The following is a 26,800-nucleotide window of genomic DNA, read 5'->3' on the forward strand; positions in this document are numbered from 1 at the left end:
ACAGACTTGTAGTAACAAGGTTTCACTGTGTTGTCTGTTATGCAATGCTGATTGGCACAGAATACAAAAGGAGCGGTACAGGAACTTATTGAGGTCGAGACTAAGGGCTCCAAAACACTACCTGCCAAAGTGCAGGACTTATTTATTGTTTTAGATCTTAATTTAAATGTTAATATTCAATATAAAATACATTTTTATTCAAGGCATATGCTTCCATCTATATTTTAGAAATAAACTTAGTAAATCAATTTTCTGACCACCTCACCATGATTTCAACACAACTGTGAGACTGTGAGGCGAAAGCATATATTAATGTTGTGATGTGGAGCTGAGCACAAATAAAGAAACGACATAGAGTTCCCATAGTGATAGAGAAGAGTTATAAAGTCTGTTCATTTGAATGAGGGGCCAATGATTTGAAGAGGGGGGAAGAATGAATAGAGCGTAAATTTCTTCGGCAAGGAAGAAATTAGCATTTTAACTCTTCGTCAAAATGATTATATTGCTTTACTTGCAAATATTTATAAATATGCAAAACATAATTACTGTACAGTAATAAACCACAACCAAGGAGAGTTAGAGGACTAATATCAAGGAGCTGCCTCTAAACTATCACCCATATAACTGCACTCCTCAATGGAAGCTTGAAAATGGGCTTTGAAATCGGCTCCTTTCACATCTTTTCTTCTTAGCATAAAAAGAACAGTTTGTTGTGGTCTCCTACATCAGCTTAGCTGTCACTTCCTGTCAAGGATTACATTCTCAAACAGAAATGGTATGGGACTGCCAAATACGGAGCCATCTGGATTACACAGACCATATCCAATGTATACAGACTATGCATAGTGTATGCGCACTGGTACACAGACTGTGTTCAACCTAAGTACATTGCATATTCAGTATACACGGACCAATACATAAACCGTGCCATCTGTATGTCGACAGGAACTGGTACTGGGAGGCAGGATGCCGTGGACAGGAATCAATGAGATCTTTGAGGAATCCCAGCACCGGCCTCCGCCAGTGGAGTAGCGGGGGTGTGAGACTCTGCGGCGAGGGCTGAAAGAAGGCATAGAACATAGAACAGGCCCTTCGAGCATAATTCTGCCTACACGATGTCCATATCCTTCCATTTTCTTAACATTCGTGTGCCTATTTAAACGCCTCTTAAAAGCCTCTAATGTGTCTGCCTCCACCACTACACCAGGCAGCGCATTCCAGGCATCCTCCACTCTCCGTGTAAAAAAACCTGCCCCTCGCATCTCCTTTGAAATCATCCCCCTCACTTTAAATGCATGACCACCAGTATTAAACATTTCAACCCTTGGAAAAAGATATTGACTGTCTACTCTAGAAGATATTGACTGTCTACTCTAGCTATGCTTCTCTTAATCTTATAAACCTCTGTCAGATCCCTCAGCCTCCACCACTCCTGAGAAAACAACCCAAGCTTGCCCAGCCTCCCGTTATAGCACATACACTCTAATCCAGGCAACATCCTGGTAAACCTCTTCTGCAACCTCTCCAAAGCCTCGACATCCTTTCTATAATGGGGTGACCAGAACCGTATGCCGTTCTCCAGATGTAGAGCTTTAGAAAGCTGCAACATATCTTCCTGACTTTTGAACTCAATGCTTCAACTAATAAAGGCAAGCATGCCATATGCCTCCTTATCCACCCTGAAAGCAGCCACTTTCAGGGAGCTATGAACTTGAACCCCAAGATCCCTCTGCTCATTATCACTATTAAGGGTCTTGCCTTTAACAGTGTACTGTCTCTTTACATTTGATCTACCATGGTGCAACATTTCACATTTGGCTGGGATTAAACTACACCAGCTATTTCTCTGCCCATATGTGCAACTGATCTATATCCCACTGTATTATCTGCCAGTTTTTTACATGGTCCATAACAGCACCAATCTTTGTATCATCTGCAGCTTCCATTTATCTACATTCTCTCAAAGTCATTTTTATACATCACAAACAGCAGAGGTCTCCGTACAGAGCCCTATGGAACACCACTAACCGTAGACCTTCAGCTAGAATAAGTCCCTTCAACCACTACTTTCTATCTTCTATGGGCAAACCAGTTCTGAATCCAAACAGCCAATTCACCATCAATCCCATGATTCTTAATCTTAATATATAAAGGAAATATATAAAATTATCAGAGGTCAAGATTAAAAGATTAAAAGGGGTAAAAAACAGTAGATAGATATTAAAATTAAACTCTTCTTGGGATTTCAGCTAGGTACAGGCATCAATTTCAACCGATGTTTCGATGACAAACTCTGCCATCTTCATCAGGCATGTCTAGTCTGGTAGTATTTATACCCCGGTCGTCTGTCCTTCCTGATTGGTTAGTCCTCATCTAATCAGGGTTCTGCTGTCTCACCATGTTAATCAAATTCCTGTTCTTACTTAGAGCGGGATCTTTGTTTTTGTTAAAACTCTTTTCCTCTAGTTTTATTTCAATGGCTTCCTTCACCAGGCAGTCCCAAAAGCCATTGGCACAGCACAGTAGTTCTGTGCCACTGAAGTCAATTCTATGGTCATTACAAATGCAATGTTCTGCTATCGCCGATTTGTCTGGGTAACCCAAACGGATACACCTCCTGTGATCCTTGATTCGGCTTTCCACTGTGCGTTCCATCTGGCCAATATACGCTACTCCACATTCACAGGGAATCCTGTAAACGCCAGTTGTCCTTAACCCCAGGTCATCTTTGACCCACATAAGCTGTGATTTGAGTTTCCTCACAGGTTTGTGGACGGTATTAATCCGGTATTTCTTCAGGATCCTGGCAATCCTTCCAGAAACTGTGGAAATATAGGGAAAACAGGAGGTAGTGACGGGTTCCTCCTCGTTGTTAGGTTTCCTGTTTTTTTCTGTTGACCCATTTAAGGGTCCGATTGATTTCCTTCACCTTGCAGCCATTCTGTAGGAACGTCATGGATAATTGTCTTATTTCCTTGTAGAGACCCTCTAGGTCCGAAATAGCTTTTGCACGGTTAATCGAAGTAGAAAGAACCACTCTACATTGGGAGGTATGATTTTGGCTGTTATTGATGAGGTACAAGTCTGTGTGAGTGGGTCTCCGATAGACGCCATGTCCGAGGCTACCATCCGGTTTCCGTCGTATTAGAATGTCCAGGAATGGGAAGCAACCATTTTTCTCCATCACCATAGTAAATTGAATGTTTGGATGTATGCTGTTAGGATGTTTGTGGAACTGTTGGAGTGCCTGGAGTCCATGAGGCCACACTATGAAGGTGCCATCGACATATCTGAAGAAACATTTGGGACATAAGGGAGATGAGCTCAGTGCCCTCTTCTCAAAGTCCTCCATGTAGAAATTAGTAATAGCCGGCAACAAGGGTGATCCCATGGCCACCCAGTCCGTTTGTTCATAGTAGTTCCCCTTATAGAGGAAGTATGTTGATGTAAGGGTATGTTCAAAAAGGACAATGGCACCCTTATCAAACATTGACTGCAGGAGGACCAAGCTGTCCTTAATGGGAACCCTCATAAACGGGGACACCATGTTGAAAGTTACCACTATGTCCTCCGAGGTCAGCTGGATGTTGGTTAACATTGTTACGAAGTCAGTCAAATTCGTGATGTGATGCTCACAGCCCCCAACAAAGGGAGACAGCATGGTTGCTAAATGCTTAGCGAGGTAGTAAGTTGGAGAATCTATAGGCCTCGGGGACCTCCTTGTGTACGTTAGGGAGTCCATAAAGTCTTGGTGGTACCGGCACCTGAGACAGAAGTGTCTTGCATATGTCTGCTGACTGTCCAGATTTCTTCAGAAGAGCTGAGATCATCCTCACAGTTGAATCCATGGGATCCCACTGCAGAACCCTGTAGATCTGGGATCGCCCAGCATCTGTTGGACTTTCCTGTGGTATTCCTTCGAGGACATCAGGACCATCGCGTTTCCTTTGTCAGCTGGTAAAATCATGATGCAAACAACAGGAATTCTGCAGATGGCTGGGTTTCGCCGTAGTGCCTAGAGGGCCAGTCACTCTCCTTTTGTAATGTTCGGTTTTGACAAAACAGCCCTTTTGAGGGCCATGCAGACCTCCTTATCTCCTCTGCAGTATCCAATGGTAGTTTTTGGATTGCTTGCTCTACTCCAAATTTTAACAAAGACAAAGGTCTCGCTAGAAGTAAGAACTGGAATTTGATTGTAAACAATATGGGAGAGCGGAAACCTGATTGGATGAGGACTAACCAATCAGGAGGGGCAGGCAACCTGGGTATAAATACCATCAGACTAGACATGCCCAGGCATCATCCCTGATGAAGATAGCAGAGCTTGTCATCGAAACATCAGTTAAAATCGATACCTGTACCCAGCTGGGAGCCCGAGAAGAGTTTATTCATCATATATGCTAGGAAGTATGAGATCCTTTTTCATAGATTAAAACTAATTAGAGATGAAATAAAATAAAAATATTTTCTTCAAAAGAGTGGTAGGGGTCTGGAATCCATTGTCTGAAAGGATGATGGAGTCAGAAACCATCATTATATCCGAAAATTACTAGGATACTTCAAGAAAAACTCTCTACCTGTATCACCATTTTCAACTTCAAGTTTATTGTCATCTAACTGTGCATATATACAACAACGTTCCTCCAGACAACAGTGCACCCATAAAACATATATCACAAACAGCACATAAAACAAAATTGTTACCATAAATACAATACTGTGTAAAAGCCTAAGACTTTTAGGCACATGTGTATAGCTAGGGTGCCTAAGACTTTTGTGCAGTATTGTAGTAATTTTATGTATTGCACTGTACTGCTGCTGCAGCAAAAAAATATTTCATGACATATGTGAGTGATGATAAACCTGATTCCGATATGGGTCTCTATTGTGGATCGAGAGTGAGAAAAGGGGAAGGGAGAGGGGAGGGAGCAGGAAGCACCAGAGAGACATTCTGTAATGATCAATAAACCAATTGTTTGGAATCAAATGACCTCGTCTGGTGTGTCAGGGCTGGGTATGTCTGCATGTGCACCAGCCCCCACCCCAGCACTCCTTCTCTGCCACCTGTCCCACACCCCTCCTCCAATGCTCCATCCTCGCCATTTCCAACATCTTTTACTGCCGCCAGATTTACAAACTTGCTCTCTGATCCATATCGACAAATGCAGTACTGTGCAAAGGTCTAGGGCACCTTAGCTACATATATGTGCCTAAGAATTTTACATAGTACTGTATGTTAATAAATATGATTCAAAATGCATATGTAGTGTACTGCACATGTAAACAGTACAGTAAACAGTTCGCTGTGCTAGTAACAAGACCTTAGTCGTAGTAGAGTATTCATTAGCCTCGCAGCCTGAGGGAAGAATTTGTTACCCAGTCTGGCAGTCCAAGTCCTGATGCTCCTGTAACTCCTTGCTGAGGGTAGCGGGTCAAAGAGATTGTGAGATGGGTGGTAGGGATCTTTAACCAACCTTCGCACCCTTCATCTACAATGCTCCCAGTAAATGTTACAAATAGTGGGGAGGGAGATCCCATGATTCACTTGGCATTTTGTACTATCCTCTGTAGGATCATGCGGTCTGATACCTTGAAGATTCTGTACCACACAATAATGCAGCCAGACAGAACACTCTCAATGGTGCTCCTGTAGAACTTTTTTAGAGTGGGAGCATGGGAGCCTTGCATGTTTCAATCTGCTCAGAAAGTGTAGACGCTGCTGTGCGTTCTTGACTGGTGAGGAGCTGTTGTGATCCAGGTTAGATCATCTGTTATGTGCATACCAAGGAACTCTTCACTCTCTCAACAGAGCCATTGATGTGCAATGGATAGTGGTCAACCTGTGCCTTCCTGAAGTCCACAATCATCTTTTTTATTGTGTCCATGTTGAGACTCAGGTTGTTGTTCTCACACCATTTGATAAGTCTTTCTAACTCCTCTCTGTATGCCAACTCATCGTTGTTCTTGATGAGACCAACCACTGTTGTATCATCAGCGAACTTGATGGTGTGGTTTGAGCTGAATCTGGCAGTGCAGTCGTGAGTCAGCAGCATGAACATATGATGAAGTTTGAGATGTTGCTGCCAACTTGGACCAACTGGGTCCTTTCCATCAAGATGTCCAAGATGCAGTTATAGAGAGGGATGTTGAGTCCTAATGAGGACAGTTTACCCACCAGTCTCTGAGGGATGACCGTGTTAAACTCCGAGCTGGGCAATGAACAACATTCTGGCATATGAAGCACCATTTTCTTGGTGGGACAGGACGGGACAGAGTGGAGGACTGAGGTTCTGGCATCATCAGTGGATCGGTTTGAGCGGCAGGTCAACTGGAAAAGGGTTTTTATACAATCCGTTACCAGCTGCTCAAAGCATTTCATGATTTTTAAGGGCAGTGCCACTGGGCAGTAATCACTTAGGCCAGTTACTGTTGCTCTCTTCGGCACCAGAATGATGGTGGTTGCCTAGAAGCCTGCAGGGACAGCGGACTATTTCAAAGAGATATTAAAGATGTCTGTTAAGACCCCTATTAACTGGGCCACACAACCCCTCAGCACATGACCAGATACGTTGTCCAGCTCCACAGCTTTGTGTGGGTTTATGCTAGCTAGTATCTTCCTCACCTCGGCTGCGGCCAGACAGATTGCCTGTTCCTCGGGGGCGGGGGGAACTTTCCTCAATGTCACGTCATTCATTGTGGAGACTTCCATCTCCATCAACACCCACTCTCCTTTTGTTGACATTTTCTATGCAACACCTGTCCTTTTATCTTTTCCCCTCTCACTATCTAGGAATCTACACCTACGTGAAGTAATGATTCACTTGTGCTTCCTCTAATTCAGAGCTCACAATGTAACCACTTCAGAATCAGAATCAGGTTTATTATCACCGGCATGTGTCACGAAATTTGTTAACTTAGCAGCAGCAGTTCAATACAATACATAATATAGAAGAAATAAATAAATTACAGTATATGTATATTGAATAGATTAAAAATCCTGCAAAAACAGCTGTAATATATATTTAAAAAGTGAGGTAGTGTTCACGGGTTCAATGTCCATTGAGGAATCGGATGGCAGAGGGGAAGAAGCTGTTCCTAAATCACTGAGTGTGTGTCTTCAGGCTTCTGTACCTCCTCCCTGATGGTAACAATGAGAAAAGGGCATGCCCTGGGTGCTGGGGGTCCTTAATAATGGATACTGCCTTTCTGAGACACCGCTCCTTGAAGATGTCCTGGGTACTTTGTAGACTAGTACCCAAGATGGAGCTGACTAGATTTACGACCCTCTGCAGCTTCTTTTGGTCCTGTGCAGCAGCTACCAGGCAGTGACGCAGCCTGTCAGAATGATTTCCATGGTACATCTATAGAAGTTTTTGAGTCTTTTTGCTGACATACCAAATCTCTTCAAACTCCTAATGAAGTACAGTCACTGTCTTGCCTTCTTTATAACTACATCGATATGTTGGGACCAGGTTTGGTCCTCAGAGATCTTGACACCTAAGAACTTGAAACTGCTCACTCTCTCCACTTCTGATCCCTCTATGAGGATTGGTATGTGTTCCTTCGTTTTACCCTTCCTGAAGTCCACAATCAACTCTTTCGTCTTAATGATGTTTGTAACTCTTGCTTCAGCTAGCGGCTTAATCTAGGAGATGATAGTCCTCAGCCCGACCAAACTTAAGAAATCTCGTTTGGGTAGATGCTGAGTGATGTGTCCCCTGTTACAAATCAGTACCATGAAATAACAAACAGTGCACAATATGTGATTAAACAATTGAGCTTTATAATTCTTAATTTAACCATATGATTAGTAAAGAAACAAAAAAAAAAGAAAAGGGCCCATTCTCATGAAACAGTCTAATGCGCAAACATTGGAGCTCACTGATAAGGCCGCTCGCCCACCATCGATCTCCTCTAATCGTCGCTGACCTTCGGACCCTCACTCCTCAGTCCACTCCGTCTGGCGGTCTACCAACTCTCTCCATTCGCGTCCTCCCTCCTCATCTCTCCCCGGCAAAAGACAGCAAAATCCCTCTCCCAAACACACAAGAAAGAGCAACATCCCACTCATTGGCTAACATGCCCCGTTATCTCTAGTCGTAACCCAAACATTGCTGCTACAGAGAAACCATTACCTCAGCAGTGGAACATTACAGAGAAGCCATTACATTAGCAGTGAAACCTTACAGCGTGTTACATGTTGAGTGCCAGGTTGTTGCTGTGACACCACTCCACTAGTTGTCATATCTCGCTCCTGTACGCCCTCTCATCTCCATCTGAGATTCTACCAACAATGGTTGTATCAACAGCAAATTTATAGATGGTATTTGAGCTATGCCTAGCCACACAGTCATGTGTATACTGTATACTGTATACAGAGTGGAGCAGTGGGCTATGCACACACCCATGAAGTGCACCAAAGTTGATCCACACTGGTGAAAGTAAACCCAGAATGGATGACTTGTTTTTATCAGAACAGATCATTCAATCTGAAAGAGTGATCTTGATTTTCCAGTTGCCTCTTAATTCTCCAAAAGACTTCCACTTGTTTGTCTGGCTTTTTGCAATGTTTGTTGCTGAGATATACCACAGGATGTGCTGGGACATATTTAAGAATGTTTATCGTGTTCAGTGCAGCCGAATAGGTCTGCTTGACTCATAGTCACCCAGAAAAAAATGAAAATGTTCACATGCACACAATTAGTAGGTCAAACATTAACTGATAGATGCACAAGCCCGTGAAATTGACCAATCCCATGATGTCACATGATAGACCAATAAACAGCGACCCGGTGGACAGAACATCTCTCCACCATAGGACTTTAGGCAAAACCAGATTGATAATATTCCACTGGTTTTCTAGTCCGTTCTGATCGGCGCAATCCAGAAAACCCAGGATCGAGTGTTGGTCCAGATTCAATGCTTTCAACTGGGGATTCCACTTCGATAGGTTGCGGGGCTAACCTGTCTTGTTCGCTAGCTCATTCTAGGATGAGAAATTCACTTGGTGATCTTCTGATGTGGTCTAGATGTTGGCAGCATACACTACCATCCTCAAGTGTTGAAGTAACTTGTTGGCTCTCTTTCACCATAACTTCTCCTTTCATTCAGGGTTTGGGCGAACATAAACCGGATCTCCCTCCTCAAAGTTCCGATGTTCCATTTTTGAGTCGTACCGCACTGTCATTGTTTGCTGTCTATCTCATACTCAGTCTTCCTGCTCTGGGTGCAATAAATCCGATGTGGAACACAACCTGTAGCCCACCAATAGCTCAGATGGAGAGAAACCTGCGGTAATTTGTAGGATTATTCTTTACTCAAACAAAAACTGGTTGATCCTGGTGTATGTCACCATTCAATTTTTGTATCCCTTACTTGACAGTCTGAACAGCTCTTTCAGCCATACTGTTTGACGATGGGTGATAAGGGGATGTATGTTGCAATCGAACTCCACTGTCTTGTAAAAATATTTTGAATTCCTTACATATAAACATGGGACCATTATCACAGACCACAGTATTGGGGATTCCATGTGTACAAAATAGTGTGCATAAAATGTTTATCCTTGCCTGGCTGGTCAAAGTCTTCACCTCTTTGGCCTTGATCCATTTAGAATACGTATCAACGACTACCAACAGTATGTGACTGTCCAATGGACCTGTGTAATCTACGTGTAAACGTCTCCAGGGTTTGGTTGTCCAATGTCATGGAACCATAGGTACGGGAGCATTTAAAGGTCAAGACTGCTGGCATGGGTTGCATGCATGAACAATGTGCTCAATGTCCACATCAATTTTCAGCCACCAAACGTAACTCTGGGCTAGCATCTTCATACGTAAAGTTGTGGTGAAAGAGAGCCAACAAGTTACTTTAGCACTTAAGGATGGTAGTGTATGCTGCCAACATCTAGACCACATCAGGAGACAGCCAAGTGAATCCCTCGTTCCCAACGCAACCTCGTACCTTCCTTCAATAGAGCATTAAGCAGAGCAAGACACATGGCTGTGTGAGGCAAAAAATCTGGAATAATGATTGCACATGTCCAAAAAGAAGCAAAGTCATGGATATTCCTTGGTGCTTGGTGCTGGGGCTTCAAGAATGGGGAGAAGCTTTTCTCTAATAGGATGTGTACCTTTGGAATCCAAGCAAAAACCCAGGTACTCTGCATGATCTGCCAGAAGGATGCATTTCTTGTGCTTTACTTGTAGACCGAGTTCCATCAGTCAGGGGAAGGTTTTATCAAGATTATTCAGGTGCTCTTCTAGGGTCGACCCGGTAATCAGAATATCATCTAAGTAAGCTACTGTATTGGGCAGGTCTTCAATGCAGGATGCAATGGTACGTTGGATTATTGCTGGAGGTGAATTTATGCCGAACATGAGCCTCATATACTGGAACAAGCCTTTGTGTGTTGCAATACTAGTGAGGCTGTTAGACTGTTTTTCTAGTTCAAGGGGATGCAGAATGCTGAGCGGGGGGCATTACTGGAAGTTCGAGAAAGTTCATGCCATCAGGCCTACCCAGACAGAATACGAGGTGTTGTTCTTCCAACCTGGGTGTGGCCACATCGTGACAGTAGAGGAGGCCATGGATTGACATATTGGAATGGGAATAGGAAGTGGAATTAAAATGGGTGGCCACTCGAACTTCCGGTAATGCCCCTTCCCCCTTCAACATTCCTCATCCCCTTTTCCCTCTCTCACCTTATCTCCTTGCCTGCCCATTGCCTCCCTCTGGTGCTGCTCCCCCTTTTTCTTTCTTCCATGGCCTTCTGTCCTCTCCTATCAGATTCCTCCTTCTCCAGCCCTGTATCTCTTTCACCAATCAACTTCCCAGCTCTTTACTTCACCCCTCCCCCTCCTGGTTTCACCCATCACCTTGTGTTTCTCTCTCACCTCCCCCACCTTTTAAATCTACTCCTCATCTTGTTTTCTCCAGTCCTGACGAAGGGTCTCGACCTGAAACGTTGACTGTAACTCTTCCTAGAGATGCTGCCTGGCCTACTGCGTTCACCAGCAACTTTGATGTGTGTTGCTCACACTTAAATTGCTCTTTGTTTTTGCAAATGGCATGGAAGTGGCAGATAAGAATGTAATTTTGTTGCAACAGTGCAAAGTACAAGGAGAGACAACATCCCCATCACCTACAACTGCAGCAGACTATACTGACCTTAACAAAGTGTCCTAGCTAAGAAACAAAAAGGAACACACACCAGCAACTTTGATGTGTGTTGCTTGAATTTCCAGCATCTGCAGAATTCCTGTTGTTTGTGCTCTTAAGTGTGAGCTCTGATTCTGCCAATGGGCAACATTGAATACGAACATTACACATGCCGACAACCAAGTGATCTCATATCATATTTTCTCGAATAGCTCCAAAATCACAAGATTCAGTCAGTTTTCTTAATTCAGCAACAAATGTTGCTACTGATTCATTTTCTAACTGAATACGCGTGTTGAATCTAAAGCATTGCACAATAACTGATGGTTTAGGATTGTAATGAGACCTACTTAATCTCACAAATTCCTCATAAGATTTTGAAGAGTGCAAATTGGGACTCACCAAACTTGTCATATGCTTTCGGACCGCATACACCGAGCAAGTTGCTGGCTTTTTTATTGGGCTCAGTGATGTCGCCTGTCACAAAAAAACAGTCCAAATGTTTGACATAAACACTCTAGGGATACAGTGAATCACAGTATTCCTCAACTTTTCCAATTATGCTCATGGTTCAAATGTGAACATTTATTCCAAAAGAGCAAGTGTCACAGATTTAATCCTTGTTGCCACTGTTACAATTAAAGAAACATTTATTGTGTCCAGTGCAGCTGAATAGGTCTGCTTGTCTGGTAGTCACATCGACAAAAATGAACATGTTCACAGACACAGAATATGTAGGTCAAATGTTAATTGATAGATGGACAAGCCCGCGAAATCGACCAATCCCGTGATGTCACATGACAGACCAATAAACAGTCACACGATGGATAGGACAATGAGCAGTGACGTAACCTGGGGTCATCGGGTGCTTCGGGTCTTTCAACTGTTATGTTGTGTAACTTTTAAACATTACATTAATTCAAAGGAAACACGGGAGTCTGAAAATACAATAGTAACTTCATCTTTACTTTAAGCGGGGGGCGCATGTATCACTTGGTAACGTGATGACGTATGCAATTGGCATATTTTTACATATAACCCGTAATGAATTATTTAAACAAACAAGAGCGCTTAATCAAACAGCATATATACAACATTACTCAAATATTATTGATATATCAACTACACACATCAACATCAGACACTTTTGCCCAGGCGACCCAGCCAGGGTGGATCAGGCCCTGGCTTGCATCCCAGCAGCATTGGTCCACGGGTCACACCTCTTGATCCATTGCCATCCGGAGGGTCACTCAGCAGCTTCTGTGACAGTCCTGATGGCTCTTTTCTTTGCAGCCCACGTAATTCCAAGGAGGGAGTAAGTTCTTCAGAGCAAGCAGCCAGCAAAAACTCTACACCCACCTCTATAGGCTCACATTGTGCCCTTCACCCCTCTCCGGCACTGCTCTACCAGCTCCTGGTATTTGGCTTTCTTATATTCCAACACCTCCTCAATCGGGTCTCCCAAGGCACTGTCAGTTCTACCACGACCAGCTGCTTTGAGGTTTCTAACAGAATGACCATGCCACGTCTCAGGGATGATGATGTGATGAAGTCAAAGAACTTTAATTGCTTGCCAGGATCAGCTTTCAGATTCCAGTCAGATATTATGATGAGTAAGCCTGCCAGTGATCTGGGTTGAGACTGTGGTTGGCTTCTAGCTTTGACAAAGGCTATGGCCTTTCTGGGTTGGGGGAGGTGCCTACTTCAAAGAAGCCCAACATAAACTCAGCACACATCATCTGACTAGATAATGAATTCAGTATTAAATTCAAGAATTTCAAGATTCAAAGTACATTTATTATCAAAGAATATATAAATTACACAACCTTGAGATTTGTCTGCTTACAAGCAGTCACAAAGCAAGAAACCCAAAACAACCCAATTTAAAAACAAAGACCAACCTCTAATGTGCGGAGAAAGAGAAAAAAACCCAGAAATCATGCAAACAATAGAAGCAAGCATTCCGCACCAAATTGAGTCCTTAGATCCAAATCCTCAGAGCAGCCCAGAGTCAGCTCAAAGTCTCAGTATTCAGTTCATCATATTAGTGGAGCAAATCGTCACAAGGTTCGCAGATGCAAAGCACAGCAGCTGGCGGGCAGTCTCACAGCCTCAGTGGAAAGAGGAGCCCCCAGGCCCATGTTTAAATTGTCCGAGCAGCAGATTGTGCCTCACATTAGGATCTGGGCTCTGCCGCAGCAAATTGCTCCAGGCCTAGAACATGCTGCCCAGTGATTTGCTTCAGGCTTAGATTCCGCTGCCGAAGAAGCCATTCTTGACCTAGACAAATCAGCTCAGCACTTAGAGCGATCCACCCTTGCACCCAGGTTAGTTGGACGGGCATTGGAATTCCTCTGCCTCAGCTTCTCCCCTCTGAGTTGTTCACTCCAACCAACACAGCTCCAATTCCAAGTACGTCGACTTTGCAGTGCACCAGAAGGGCACATCTCTCGAATTCACTTCGCCTTTGCTTGCCTCTTTGTTTGTAGTGATAGTTTACCACAACTTACTTCAAAAAAAAGTGTTATTAATACTGCTTTAATCAAATTTCTTTGTTTTCAAACTACCAGTAAGGTGTCACATGCCTTCGGTAGCACCATCTTAAACTGGAAGTATAGATAGTTCAGAGATGGAAGTTCAGATAGCCAGCCTTTCCAAAGTGTACCAATATTACCTAGTTCTGATGAAAGGTCTCTTTTCGCAGACACTACCTGGGTATTTTCAGCATCCACTTTCATTTCAGCTTTCTATTCTGTCTTCTGCAAACATTCATCTCCTTGTATTCACATGTCCTACAGTCACCAAGGCTTCACTTTCTTCTCTCAGTGGCATCAATAACACTTGTCTCATTCAATGGCTCTTTGTGACCATCATATCACAGACATTCTCTTTACTCTATCTCTCCCTCTTGTCTGCAACTACAAATATATTTGATTTCTATCTATTCTTAGTTCTGTAAAATATCCGTGAATAAGAACATAAGAACATAAGAAATAGGAGCAGGAGTAGGCCATCTGGCCCATCGAGCCTGCTCCGCCATTCAATAAGATCGTGGCTGATCTGACCGTAAACTCAGCTCCATCTACCTGCCTTTTCCCCATAACCCTTAATTCTTTGTCTCTCCAAAATGCTGGTTGCTAAATATTTTCAGAATTGTTATTTTTATTTCAGTCACTGCCTTCACATGCATACACATCAACCTATATGTCATCGGAGTCATCTGCAGCACGACTGTTCATTTTCCAGGCCTATCACACACTCAAGTAATTGCAACCTACGTTAATTCATGCAAATATAATGGCAACATAGACTGAGCCCCTTAAGGTGCGTATCAACAATCTCAGAATCAGCTATGTAGTGATATCATGTGCAGATCCTACCTCCAATCTATCCTCTGCTGTTTGTAAATGCCAAGATATGTGGATGTGAGTTATCAGAAGTTTTCATAGTCTTCTTCGGTATCAGACAGTGAAGATGTCAAGGCCTGACAAAAAGCGATTTCTTCATTATCTGAATTGAGAGAGGCACAAAATGCGTTGTTATGACAGAGGAGTGGGCGGAGAGAGGGACATGTTTAAAATTGCATGTTAGATGAGAATCTCATTTCTAACTTTATCATTGATGAAAGGCCCGTAAGATAATTAACCTTAAAGCTCAAAGTTCAAAGTACATTTCGTATCAATGTATGTATACTATACACCACCTTGAGATTCACCTCCTTACAGGCAGCCACAAAACAAAGAAACCCAATAGAACTTATTAAAAAAGACTGTCAAACACCCAATGTGCAGAAAAAAAACAATCGTGTAAGCAATAAAAGTAAACAAACAACATTCAGAAATGAAGTTCATGAAAGTGAGTCCACAGCCACGAAGCCAATGACCCCCGATCGGCTGCCTCAGTTCAGCACAGAGACGAGTAGGCCTCACAGAGTAGCAAGCTGAACGTTGCCCCATCCCTCTCATCCTGTCCCGACACCCTGACCTTTCCAATCTGGCCCGGTGCTTAAGTCAGCCAAACAGTGGGTCGCTCCTCATTCTCAAACCCGGGCCCTGCCACTTCGATGTGCTATTGAACCAGGGCCTCACAGGCTCAATTTGGCCTGTACCTCACCTTTCCAATCTGGCCTAGCGTTTAAATCGGCCAAACAGCACATCACTCCTTGCTCTCATTTCCAGGCTCCGCCTCACCTTGGTACTGCTACTTCAAATCGCCTCTAAGTCCGTTCCAGCAATGGTCAAACATTGGCTTATTCCCCACTCTTGGGCCCGTACTCACCATGCCACAACCATCCTGGATCTTCAAGACTTCAGTTCACACCACAAAAATGCCAGGCTGTAGAGGCAGTTCAAAGTTCATCTCCAAAAGGGAAGTTGCAGGCTATTGATTGCAGTGATCGTTTCTGAGAAAAAATGTGATTAATAAAGTAGTTAATAGTTTTGTTTGCTGCCACAAATTATTGCTGTACCACCAGCGCCGTCTTAAACCAGACCTTAGGGCACCGCCTGAGGAACTCTTGGCTGAAATGACTGACTTCCATCAACTTTAATAATGCTCCTTTGTGGTAGGATTGAGTTCTGCCAATGGAAAGTTACGTCCTTGGCTTTTGCCATTTACTAGAACTCTCCTCAACTAGTCAAATGCTATCTTGATGTTGAAGAGAAGCATTCTCAGTTTATCTCTGGAATCCAGCAAGATTATAATGAAATCTGAAGCTGTGTGGTATTAGTGGAAACCAAACTGAACATTAGCAATTTACTCCTACTTGATAGCACTGTCAATAGAACCACCCAGGACATCCCCTCTCCTCATTGCTACCATCAGCGAGGAGGTACAGAGTCCTGAATGCACACACTCAACATTTTAGGAACAGCTTCCCCTCTGCCATCAGATTTCTGAACAACCCATAAACACATGAACACTACTTATTTTTATATATTTCTTACTGTAACTTATTTTTATTTAAATACTGTACTGCTGTGGCAAATCAAATTTCATGACATACAGTGATAATAAATGGGATCTGATTCTTGGTGCTTATGAGAAGTCTGATGGGGTGGTAAGCGTCTGGATTAGAAATACATGGACAATTTTTCACATAAACTATTGCCTCTGAACATTGTCAGAACAGCAATATTTGGTGCATCCAGTGCATCTAGCCATTTTGTGATATCAGCTAGAGTTAATCAATCTGACTGCAGTCTGGCTTCTGCAATTATGGATACCTGAGAAGGTGCCGAGCTCTATCATCCCGTCTTGTGTTTTTGAGCTCATGGTGTCCAGAATCAATGATTAACACTACAGGGCCATTCTCTCTTCATTGAGTATTCTTGTTCCACTACTGCTGGATTTTGTGGGGTTGACTTGCCATTTCAAATTCAAGTGCTAGTCAATGTGCATTTTGACATGTAGAAAGTTTATACAATCTTGTCTTCAAGAAATGAACTCATAAACGAATTTACCAAAGTAGCCAGCACTCTACAGACTGTTTTGGGAAGTGGGTACTGGATGAGGACAAGCTTAGAATCAACAAATACTGTGCAAATCCTTTGAACAACGTTTTAGAGAGTAGCTTACACTCTTTGAGATACAGTGTCAGCATTAGTCCACAGGACGATTGGGAGATTATTTCCAGCAGCATATATTGTTTGAATGAAGTTCCTGTGAGGTGCAAAGGAAACATTGCTCAATTGCTTAAATTGAGATCTTTAGGACAGACACAGTTTAACATGGAATTTTTGTTAGAATATCGCTGCCATCGCAATCTATATAAATATGTATTTGACTTTCTGAAAGACTTTTTGATATTATTTAAATCGGGGGGTATATAATCCGTATACTTCCTGTCTCTTTGCTCCATATTCCAATTCGGTAGGTGGCGGTAATGTACCTTATATTGGTCTAGCAACTGTTATTGAACTATCAGAAGAAAAAGAAGAGATTAATTCCACAGTTGAACCAGGGGTTGTCCTTTACCAAGATGCTGGTCGCACCGTTTTTAGAACGGGGATTGAAGCAGCTCTCGCGAGATTTAGTTAGGAACGGTCATGTTACGCGACTGAGTGGCGGTTGGTCTGAACTTTCGGGAAGGAGCTCGCAGGTTGCCGGCGATGTCACTCAAGGCGCGGCGCGGAGAGACATCGGGGTTCCCGACTCAGCGCCACCATCAGTGGCACTCGGGCGTAGGCAGGGTGCTGGCTGAAAGGAACCAGGCCGTGGTGCCGGTGGGAGCCTGGGTGGAGAGTGCCAGAGACTGCTCCGAGGAGCATAGCCCGGCGTTTGTGAGTACCTGAGTGCGAGGCATCAGTCACAGGCCCTGGGGAGTTGGTGCTTGGAAAAGAAGACGCCGAGGATGTGGGGCTCGTGTAGGCCTTCTCCCGAAACGGGAATGTTGGCTTGACGTGTTTCCATGGAAACGTCATGGAGTCATGCCACACAGTAACTGGGCGTTCGGCCTGCCGTATCCATGCTAATCTCTTTGCCTATCTCCAGTAATCCCATTTGCACGTATTAGGTCTATATCCTGTTATACCTTGTATATTTCTAAATGTATCTTAAACGTAGTAATCATTTAAATCAACCATCTCCTCTGGCTGCAACCATTCTCTGCATATTAAAAATGCTTCAAATCCCCTCTAAAATTCATTACCGTTACCTTAAACGGATGACATCTTTAATCCTACTATAGGGGATAAAGGATGCTATCTATCTAACTAACTATGCCTCTTCTAACTTTCAAAGTTCAAAGTAAATCTTTAACATGAGTACGTACACATTACCATATCAGAATCAGGTTTATTATCATCGGCATGTGTCGTGAAATGTGTTAACTTAGCAGCAGCAGTTCAATGCAATACATAATATAGAAGAAATAAATAAATTACAGTATATATTGAATAGATTAAAATCGTGCAAAAGCAGAAATACTGTGTATTAAAATGAGTGAGCTAGTGTCCAAGGGTTGAATGTCCATTTAGGGATCGGATGGCAGAAGGGAAGAAGCTGTTCCTGAATCGCTGAGTGTGTGCCTTCAGGCTTCTGTACCTGCTACCTGATGGTAACAGTGAGAAAAGGACATGCCCTGGGTGCTGGGGGTCCTTAATAATGGAAGCTGCCTTTCTGAGACGCTGCTTCCTGAAGATGTCCTGGGTACTTTGTAGCCTAGTACCCAAGATGGAGCCAACTAAATTTACAACCTTCTGTAACTTCTTTCGGTCGTGTGCAGTAGCCCCTCCATACCAGACAGTGATGCAGCCTGTCAGAATGCTGTCTACGGTACAACTATAGAAGTTTTTGAATGTTTTTGTTGACATACTAAATCTCTTTGTATTCCTAATGAAGTATAGTGTTGCTTTCTTTATAACTGCATCGATATGTTGGGACCAGGTTAGGTCCTCAGAAAGCTTGACACCCAGGAACTTGAAACAGCTCACTTTCTCCACTTCTGATCCCTCTATGAGGGTTGGTATGTGCTCCTTCATCTTACCCTTCCTGAACTTTGAGATTCACTTTCTTGTAGGCTTTTAAAGGAAAAAAATAGATACAATAGAATTTTATGAAAAATTATACATAAATAGACAAAGACTGACAAACACCAATATGCAAAACAATAGAAACTGTGCAAATAAAAATAATATATTGAACGTGAGTTGTAAAGAGTCTTCGAAAGTGAGTCAGCCACCTGAAATGTCAACTGTCCTTTTTTCCATAGATACTGCCTGGCCTACTGAATTCCTCCAGCATTTTGTGTGTGTTGCTTGGATTTACATCATCTGCAGATTCTCTCTTGGCAGATGAATGCTGCTTTCTTATGGCAGCATACAATGTAATTGTATTCAGTGATGCCTATGATGCCTATGCCTATGATGAACTGGGCTTTCTCTAACTTGTATATCAAATAGAAATGCGGCGCTTGGGTTATTTCGTCTTGCATCAAGCAATATCCCATATTTCATATAAAGGATGAAATTGGACTAATGGAGTTAGTTTCACATAGAGTGGTGCATGAATGGAAGGTCATAGTATCAGCTCAAGGATTATTGTGTTTACAGAGTGGACTAGAGGAACTTTTTTCTTTATAAGCTTCCCATGTCAAGTGCTAAAGAGGAATATTATTTAAGATAATGGAGATTGTTTAGCATTTATTTCCGTATTCTTTGCAGTGAATCATACTCTTTAACACTTGCTGATTTGGATGAGTAACCTAATGAAATTTGAGAACTTTTTCATGGAGCTTTAGAAACTTGTCATAATATTACCTTTTGCTTACTACTTAAAGTCTTTGATGGAAGTATCAGAGGTCACGTGCCTTTAATCACTTATGGCTTTTTAAATTTGAGATGTTGCTGCCAGTTATTGAGAAGTTCTTATTTTTTACTTGAAATAATATCTTTGTTTTTCCAGCTATGAATCTTTCAGCATCTTGATTAAAGTGACATCTTTGTTTTTAGATTTCTGCTCTTGAAGTAGATAAGCAACTAAAGGAAATCCATAAAGCAAAGATGGAAAATTTGAAACGTTTTCAAGATGAGGTGAAGCAACGTGTGACCGCATATGCCCAAATACATAAGAAGCATCAACGGCAGCGAACTTGTGAAGCAGTAAGATACAAGCAATTTATTAAATAGATGAACATTCTGCCACTTCATCCTCAATACAGTTAAAATTAAGATGTGCCTTTTTTGTTCAATTTTTCAGTAATTGGGAAGTCGAAAACTAATATCACTTTAAATTTAGAAATTATGCTAAATTAAAGAAGTGTACAGATGGAGTCATAATTTGAATGTAGCTATCTTGCATGTCTATTCCTAGGGAACATTAATTCCTTTTAATGGAAAGCTAGCTTACAATAATTGAACTTTTATGGGGATGTGCCTATACAGCACTAACAATTTTGCTATATATAGACAAGTATGCTTTTAATTTATTGGAAAGCAAAAATTCAATGCTGAAAATCAGGATTAAAAGGAGAAAATATCAGAAGTACACAGCAGGTCAGTTAACATCTCTATCGAGAGCAAACTAACATTCTGAGTTAGACTGTCCTGATCAATGGTCATTGATCTGAAGTGTTAGGTGTTTTTCCAGGATGTTGCCCCATCTGCTCAGTATTTCCAGCACTTCCTATTTTTATTAATTTATTTAATTATTAAAGCACTATCTTTATTTTCACCTTGTACTTTTTAGCATTTGAATACATGAATGCATGGCTTTTAGTTTGAAATGAATGAAATGCAGTGTAAGGTCTGAACCACGATTATGCCCGTTGCCTTTTATAGATGTCATGGTTTTGTACATTTGTCAGCTGGAGACAATATTGATTCTACATTAACTTTGCTTATTGATGTTGCAATTGTATCTTGGATTCCTTTATGGGACTGACTCTAATATCAACATTGAAGTTTATAATTTAAGAATATGAGCATAGTAATAATATGACATTATTGAGTTTTTCCATAAAAATGAAGTTATTTCAAAGTAATTAGTGATATCCACCTTGATGTCCAGTACAGTGGACTCTGCTGGTCTATGTGTGTAAATTGCTTTGTACAGTCTTTAAAGTTATGTTTACACCATGCTCCAATTCTGTCTTACAACTACAGTGTTATTAGCATGTTCTATTTTGAAAAATTATTGGAACTTGGCATGATTTGAAAAGAAATGGGTGTTTTACATCAGATCATAGAAAATACATGCTGGGCATTCAATCCAAAGTGTCAGCCTTTCCAGTAATCTTGTAGTTATTTATATGGGAAAGGTGTAGAGAGGTGTGTGTAATGGTATTAGTGTAGGTGGATATCATAGTCAGCATGGACAAAGTGGGCTGGCAGGGTCCATTTCTATGCTGTATGATTTATATGATACTATGAATCTAACCTGCATGCCATCAACAGTCAGACAAGTGGCCTTTGGTAACTCCGTCTATCCCTCTCCCCTTCTTTGATTAACTGTAACACATTTTCCACAGTTGTAATGCCATGCCTTCAGCCAAAGTTTATTTGAAAATATGGCCAAACCTCATGCTGTTGGTACCCTGGTGTCTTTTAACATCCTGGGAAACAGCTTAGCCTAGTGATTTACATTCTATTTTTTAAAAAGATGCTAGATTCTATAGTCTGCCCTCTTAATCACTTCCAATACTTCACATTTTCTCCTCAATTTCAATGCCCTTTGTTACCCCTGTCCTGTGGGAACAGGCATAAATATTCATTTAGGACTTTGAGTCTTTGAATCTAGAAATAGCCAATTACTTTGGTCTTTAATAGAGATTACTGTTTACTTAATTTCCCTCTTTAATTATAAAACAAAATGTTGCTTCTGATTATACAGTACCTGCTAATGTTTTCTTTTTCTTGCACTCTTCTGGCTTTTGTAACTATTTGTAATATCAACCCATCTTCTGTCCTCCAAGGTTTTTATGGTGATATAAATCGTTAGATAGCATAATTTATCATAATATTTTAATTTCCTCATTAAGTATTCAAATTAATTAGTGCAAAACAATTAAAATGTTAACATGTATACAGTTGCAAGAAAAAAAATTGTGAACCCTTTGTAATTACCTTTTTTCTGCATTAATTACTCAAAATGCAGTCTGATCTTTATCTAAGTCACCATAATAGACACACAATCTGCCTAAACTAATAACACACAAACAATTGTACTCCCTCTCATCAATACTGAGTACACCATTTAAACAATCACAGCCTAGTTTCAAAAAAGTATGTGAACCTCTGGAGTAATACATTCTACAAAAGCTATTTGGAGTATGGTGCTCAAATCAATGAGATGAGATTAGAGGTATGGCTCATAGAGGTGCCCTGCCTTATTTTAAAAAAAGACACACAGTCAAGTTACTGACAGAGCCTACTCTTCTCAAGAAATATTTGTTTATGTGCACCATGCCTTGATCAAAACAACTTTCAGAGGACCTTAGAAGAAGAATTGTAGAGCGGGATGAAGCTGGAAGAGTCTACAAAAGCCTTTCTAATGACCTGCGTGTTCATCAGTCCACAGTAAGAGAAATTGTCTATAAATGAAAGAAATTCAGTACTGTTGCATCCTGCAAAGATCACACAGAGTTCAATGTGCAATGCTGAAGGAAGTGAAAGAGAACCCAAAGGTAACAGCAAAAGACCTGCAGAGATCTCTTGAACTTGCTAAAGTCTCTGTTCATGTGTCCACCATAAGAAAAACACTGAACAAGAATAGTGTTCATGGAAGGACACCACAGAGGAAACCACTGCTCTCCAAAAAACAACATTGCTGTAAGTCTAACGTTTGCAAAAGACCATCTGGATGTTCCACAATGCTTCTGGGACAGATGAGACAAAAACTGAACTTTTTGGCAAAAGTGCACACTGCTATGTTTGGAGAGAAAAAAGGCACTGCACACCAATACCAAAACCTCATCCCAACTGTGAAGCTTTGGGGCTGCTTTGATGCCTCAGGGCCTGAACAGTTTGCAGTCGTTGAGGGACCAATTAGTTCAAAATTGTATCAAGATATTTTACAGCAGAATGTCAGGGTAGCAGTCAGTCACCGGAAGCCTAATAGAATTTGGATGATGCAACAAGATAATGATCTGAAAGACCAAAAGTAAATCAACAACAGAATGGTTTTAAAAAGAAGAAAATTCATGTTTTAGAATGGTCAAATCAGAGTCCAGACCTTGACCCAAGTGAGATGTTGTGGCATGACCTGAAGAGGGCTGTTCATGCAAGCTGTCTCAGAAATATTGAAGAACTGAAACAGTTTTGTATGGAGGAATAGTCTAAAATTCCTCCTCGCCATTTTGCTAGTCTAATCAGCAGCTACAGGAAATGTTTGGTGGAGGTTATTGCTGCTAAAGGAAGTTCTACCAGTTATCAAATACAAGGGTTCACATACTTTTTCCAGCCTAGACTGTGAACCATTAAACAATGTGTTCAATTAAGACATGAAAAGTACAATTGTTAGTGTACTAATCGTTTAGGCAGATTGTTTGTCTATTATTGTGACTTAAGTGAAGATCAGACCACATTTTATAAGTAATGCAGAAAACCAGGTAATTGCAAAGGGTTCACAAACTTTTACTTGCAACTATAGAAATAATATAATACAGAGTTTAAATATCAAATATATGCAGGGCTTAAATGTGTGTGTAGCATTTAAATTTGCTAACCATGATCCTACAATACACATTGATGAAATGCTGGACCATAAAATATTATTCAACTTCACAGTTTGCTTAAAAGTCAAAGGAAATGACAAAAAAATCACAGGTTATTTTGTATCCAAATTGATGAAGTACCTTTTATACAGAGAGCTTAATTGCTTTGCTGTTTTTATTTAGGTTGAAAAGGATGATCGTGTGATAATACAATCCTCTGCTTCAGCTGATCAGCTCGTTCCAAACAAAAACACTTGCCTGCTTCGCGGCAATGATGTTGGGTTTGCTATTTTTAGTCCAAGCTCGAGGTGGGTATCTGCTCAGGGGTTAAGTAATGAAAAGGAAGATGAAGATGTATTCAATGATCAAGCCAGGCAGGTGAGAAGCTCTCAGAAGTGCTTAAATGGCAGCTGTTATTTCCTTAAAGTTGTTTCATTTTCAGGTTACTGTAGTGCTATGAGGCTGTAACTTCTAAGGGTAAGTTGGAAAACCCACATCCTGAACTGTTGTCTGTGGAGTTTTCTTGTTCTCCCTATAACCACTTAAGTTTTCCCTGGGTGTTCCGATTTCCTCCTGCACTCTAAATACATACTGGTCAATGGGCAGAATTGAGTTGTTGGTGCAAGCAGGAGAGGATACGTTGGAGGGAAAGAAGTAGACGTGATTGAAGGGATTGCTGTGAGAGTTCAAAGTAAGCTTTATTATCAAAGTATTCCTATGTCACCATATACAACCCAGAGATTCATTTTCTTGTGGGCATACTCAGTAAACCCAAGAACCATAATAGAATCAATGAAAGACTGCACACAACAGGACAAACAACCAACCAATTTGCAAAAGACAACAAGCTGTGCAAATACAAAAGAAAACAAAGAAATAATTATGAATAAATAAGCAATAAATATTGAGAACATGAGTCCTTGAAAGTGAGTCCCTAGGTTGTGGGAATAGTAGAGTGATGGTACGAGTGAAGTTATTTACACTGGTTCAAGAGCCTGATGGTTGAGGGATAATAACTGTTCCTAAACCTGGTGGTGTGAATCCTAAAATGAGAATATCCGCAGATGCTAGAAATCCACGCAACGCACACAAAATGCTGGAGGAACTCAGCAGGTCAGGCAGCTTCTATGGAAAAGAAATATTAGTTGACATTTTGGGCCAGGAAAGTTGCTGTCAAGAAGGGGGTACAGAAGCCTCAGGACTCACCAGCAGGCCAGGCAGCCTCTATGGAAAAGAGTAAACAGTCGACATTTTGGGCCAAGACCCCTCATCAGGACCCTCCTGAAGTTTCTTGGCTCAAAACATCAACTATTTATTCTTTTCCATAGAGGCTGCCTGGCCTGCTGGTGAGTCCTGAGGCTTCTGTACCCCCGTCCTGACGGCAGCAGTGAGAAGAGAGCATGACCTGGGTGGTGGGGGTCCTTGATGGATGCTGCTTTCCTGGGACAGCGCTCCATGTAGATGTGCTCAGTGGCGGAAAGGACTTTACCTGTGATAGACTGGGCAGTATACACTACTTTTTGTGGGATTTTCCATTAAGGTGCATTGATGTTTCCATACCAGGCCGTGATGCAGCCAGTTAATAAACTGTCTAAAGAAATTTGCCAAAGTTTCAGTTATGCTGAATCTTCACAAAGGAAGTAGATGCGCTGCTGTGCTTTCTTCATAATTACACTAACGTGCTGGGCCCAGGATAAATCCTCTAAAATGATAATACTGAGGAATTTAAAGTTGCTGACTCTTTCCAGCTCTGATCCCTGGATGAGGACTGGCTCATGGTCCTTCGGTTTTTTCCTCCTGAAGTCAATAATCAGCTCCTTGGTCTTGCTGGCATTGAGTGAGAGGTGGTTGTTGTAGAGCAGGGAGCTAAGCACACAACCTTGTGGTGCACCTGTGTTGATAGAGATTGTGGAGGAGATGTTGCTGCCAATCTGAACCTTCTGGGGTCTGCAAGTGAGAAAATCAAGGATCCAGTTGCAGAGGTATTGAGGCCAATGTCTTGAAGCTTATTGATTTGTTTTGAGTGGATGATAGTATTGAATGCCAAGCTGTAATCGATAAAGAGCATCCTGATGTATGCATTTTTGCAGTTCAGATGTCCCAGGGTTGAGTGAAAAGCCAATGAAATGGCATCTTTTGTGGACTTGTTATGCTGGTGGGCAAACTGGAGCAAATCCAAGCAGTTTCTCAGGCAGGGGTTGATATGTTTCATCAACAACCTCTCAAAACACTTCATCACTGTGGATGTAAGTGCCACTGTATGATAGTGAATGAGACAGGTTACCACATTATTCTTGGGCACCGCTACTTCAGACTGTTGAAGCGAAGGGTTAAAGATCTCAATGAACACTTCAGCCAGTTGTTCAGCACAGGTCTTTAGCACTCATAGACATGCAGTAGATTGAATGTCCTCTTATATTGTTAACATATCGTTGAAAATATGAAATCCCATTGTGTCAACGTGCCAAATTGGAATAGAAATTTGAAATTTGGATCATGACAACATAAAATTAGTAAAATGAAAATGTAAACTTCCATTACCCATTCAGGAAATTCCAGGAGCATGCAAATATGTTTAACATTAATTGCTTTTCTAAAACAAAACTTATAATAGAGTACTGTACTTTCTTCCATCCTGTTTGTGAATCTTTTAATAGGCATAATAGATATTTCGCAGAAACAGACTGTCTTAAGCAAAGTTCCCTTTTATATTTATGCTCCTGTAGGAATCTGGGCATTGCTGGAGAGATCAGAAATTATTGTTACTCATAATTATCCTGAAAAGGTTGTGTTGAGTTGCCAGCTTAACTAAACTGTACTCCTGGTGAAGATCTTTTATTGTACCACTGAAGGGTTTGGAGTTCTATAACTTGGACACAGTGGAGTTGAGGAAAAAATAATACATTTCCAAATCAGGATGGTGTACAACTTAGAAAGAAGTATTCATGTTACAATGTTTTCATGTATTTGCTGTTTTTGTCCTTTTTGCTGATAGAGGTGCAGTAAGAGTAGCTTAGGTAGAGAAATGAATGTTTAAGCTAGTTGGAGTGCAAGTAAGGCAACTTCCTTTTAGGTGGTGTTGAGCTCCTTGAGAGTTATCGAAGCAGTCGTCATCCGGGCAAGTGGAGAGTGTTCCATCACAGTCCTGATTTGTGAATTGTCGGTATTGAAAAGTCGTTGAGCTTCGGTTCAACAGTGGCTCTCAGACGGTTAATGTTGGGGACCATATCAATGATAATACCAAAATCTGCAATCTTTGTCCATTCTAGCTTCCAGGCTTGCTCCATGCAATTGACTTGTAACTGCTATTTGAAATAGCTTAGGAAACCATTCACTTGTACCATGAATGGTATGTTCAAATAGAGAAAATAAAATGACTTGGACCACTAGCCCTTGATCTTGGTATTAAATTCAAACAGAGCAAAGTCACTTGTAGCCATGTCAACCTTGTAAATTTGTCCACATGACATCAAGGGACTGGTGCCTCTG

General features: G+C 41.5%; 1 protein-coding gene across 4 annotated transcripts in view; it reads left to right on the top strand.

Annotated features, from left to right (window-relative positions):
• The first annotated feature begins 17,162 nt into the window (after positions 1–17,162).
• ccdc15 (coiled-coil domain containing 15) overlaps positions 17,163–26,800 on the top strand; it is a 54,211-nt gene continuing 44,573 nt past the window's right edge. Inside the window, exons 1-3 of one of the 4 annotated variants that reach the window (XM_063038795.1) lie at positions 17,163–17,441; positions 19,611–19,760; positions 23,495–23,689. In XM_063038795.1, coding sequence (XP_062894865.1) covers positions 17,271–17,441; positions 19,611–19,760; positions 23,495–23,689 — 516 coding nt within the window. In that variant the 5' untranslated portion in view covers positions 17,163–17,270. Of the gene's footprint in view, positions 17,442–17,611; positions 17,675–19,610; positions 19,761–23,494; positions 23,690–26,800 lie in introns of those variants that run through there. The other 3 variants (XM_063038794.1, XM_063038793.1, XM_063038796.1) reach the window with 3 other exon arrangements.

The sequence above is a fragment of the Mobula hypostoma genome, chromosome X2, assembly GCF_963921235.1.
Source record: "Mobula hypostoma chromosome X2, sMobHyp1.1, whole genome shotgun sequence".
Lineage (NCBI taxonomy): Eukaryota > Metazoa > Chordata > Chondrichthyes > Myliobatiformes > Myliobatidae > Mobula > Mobula hypostoma.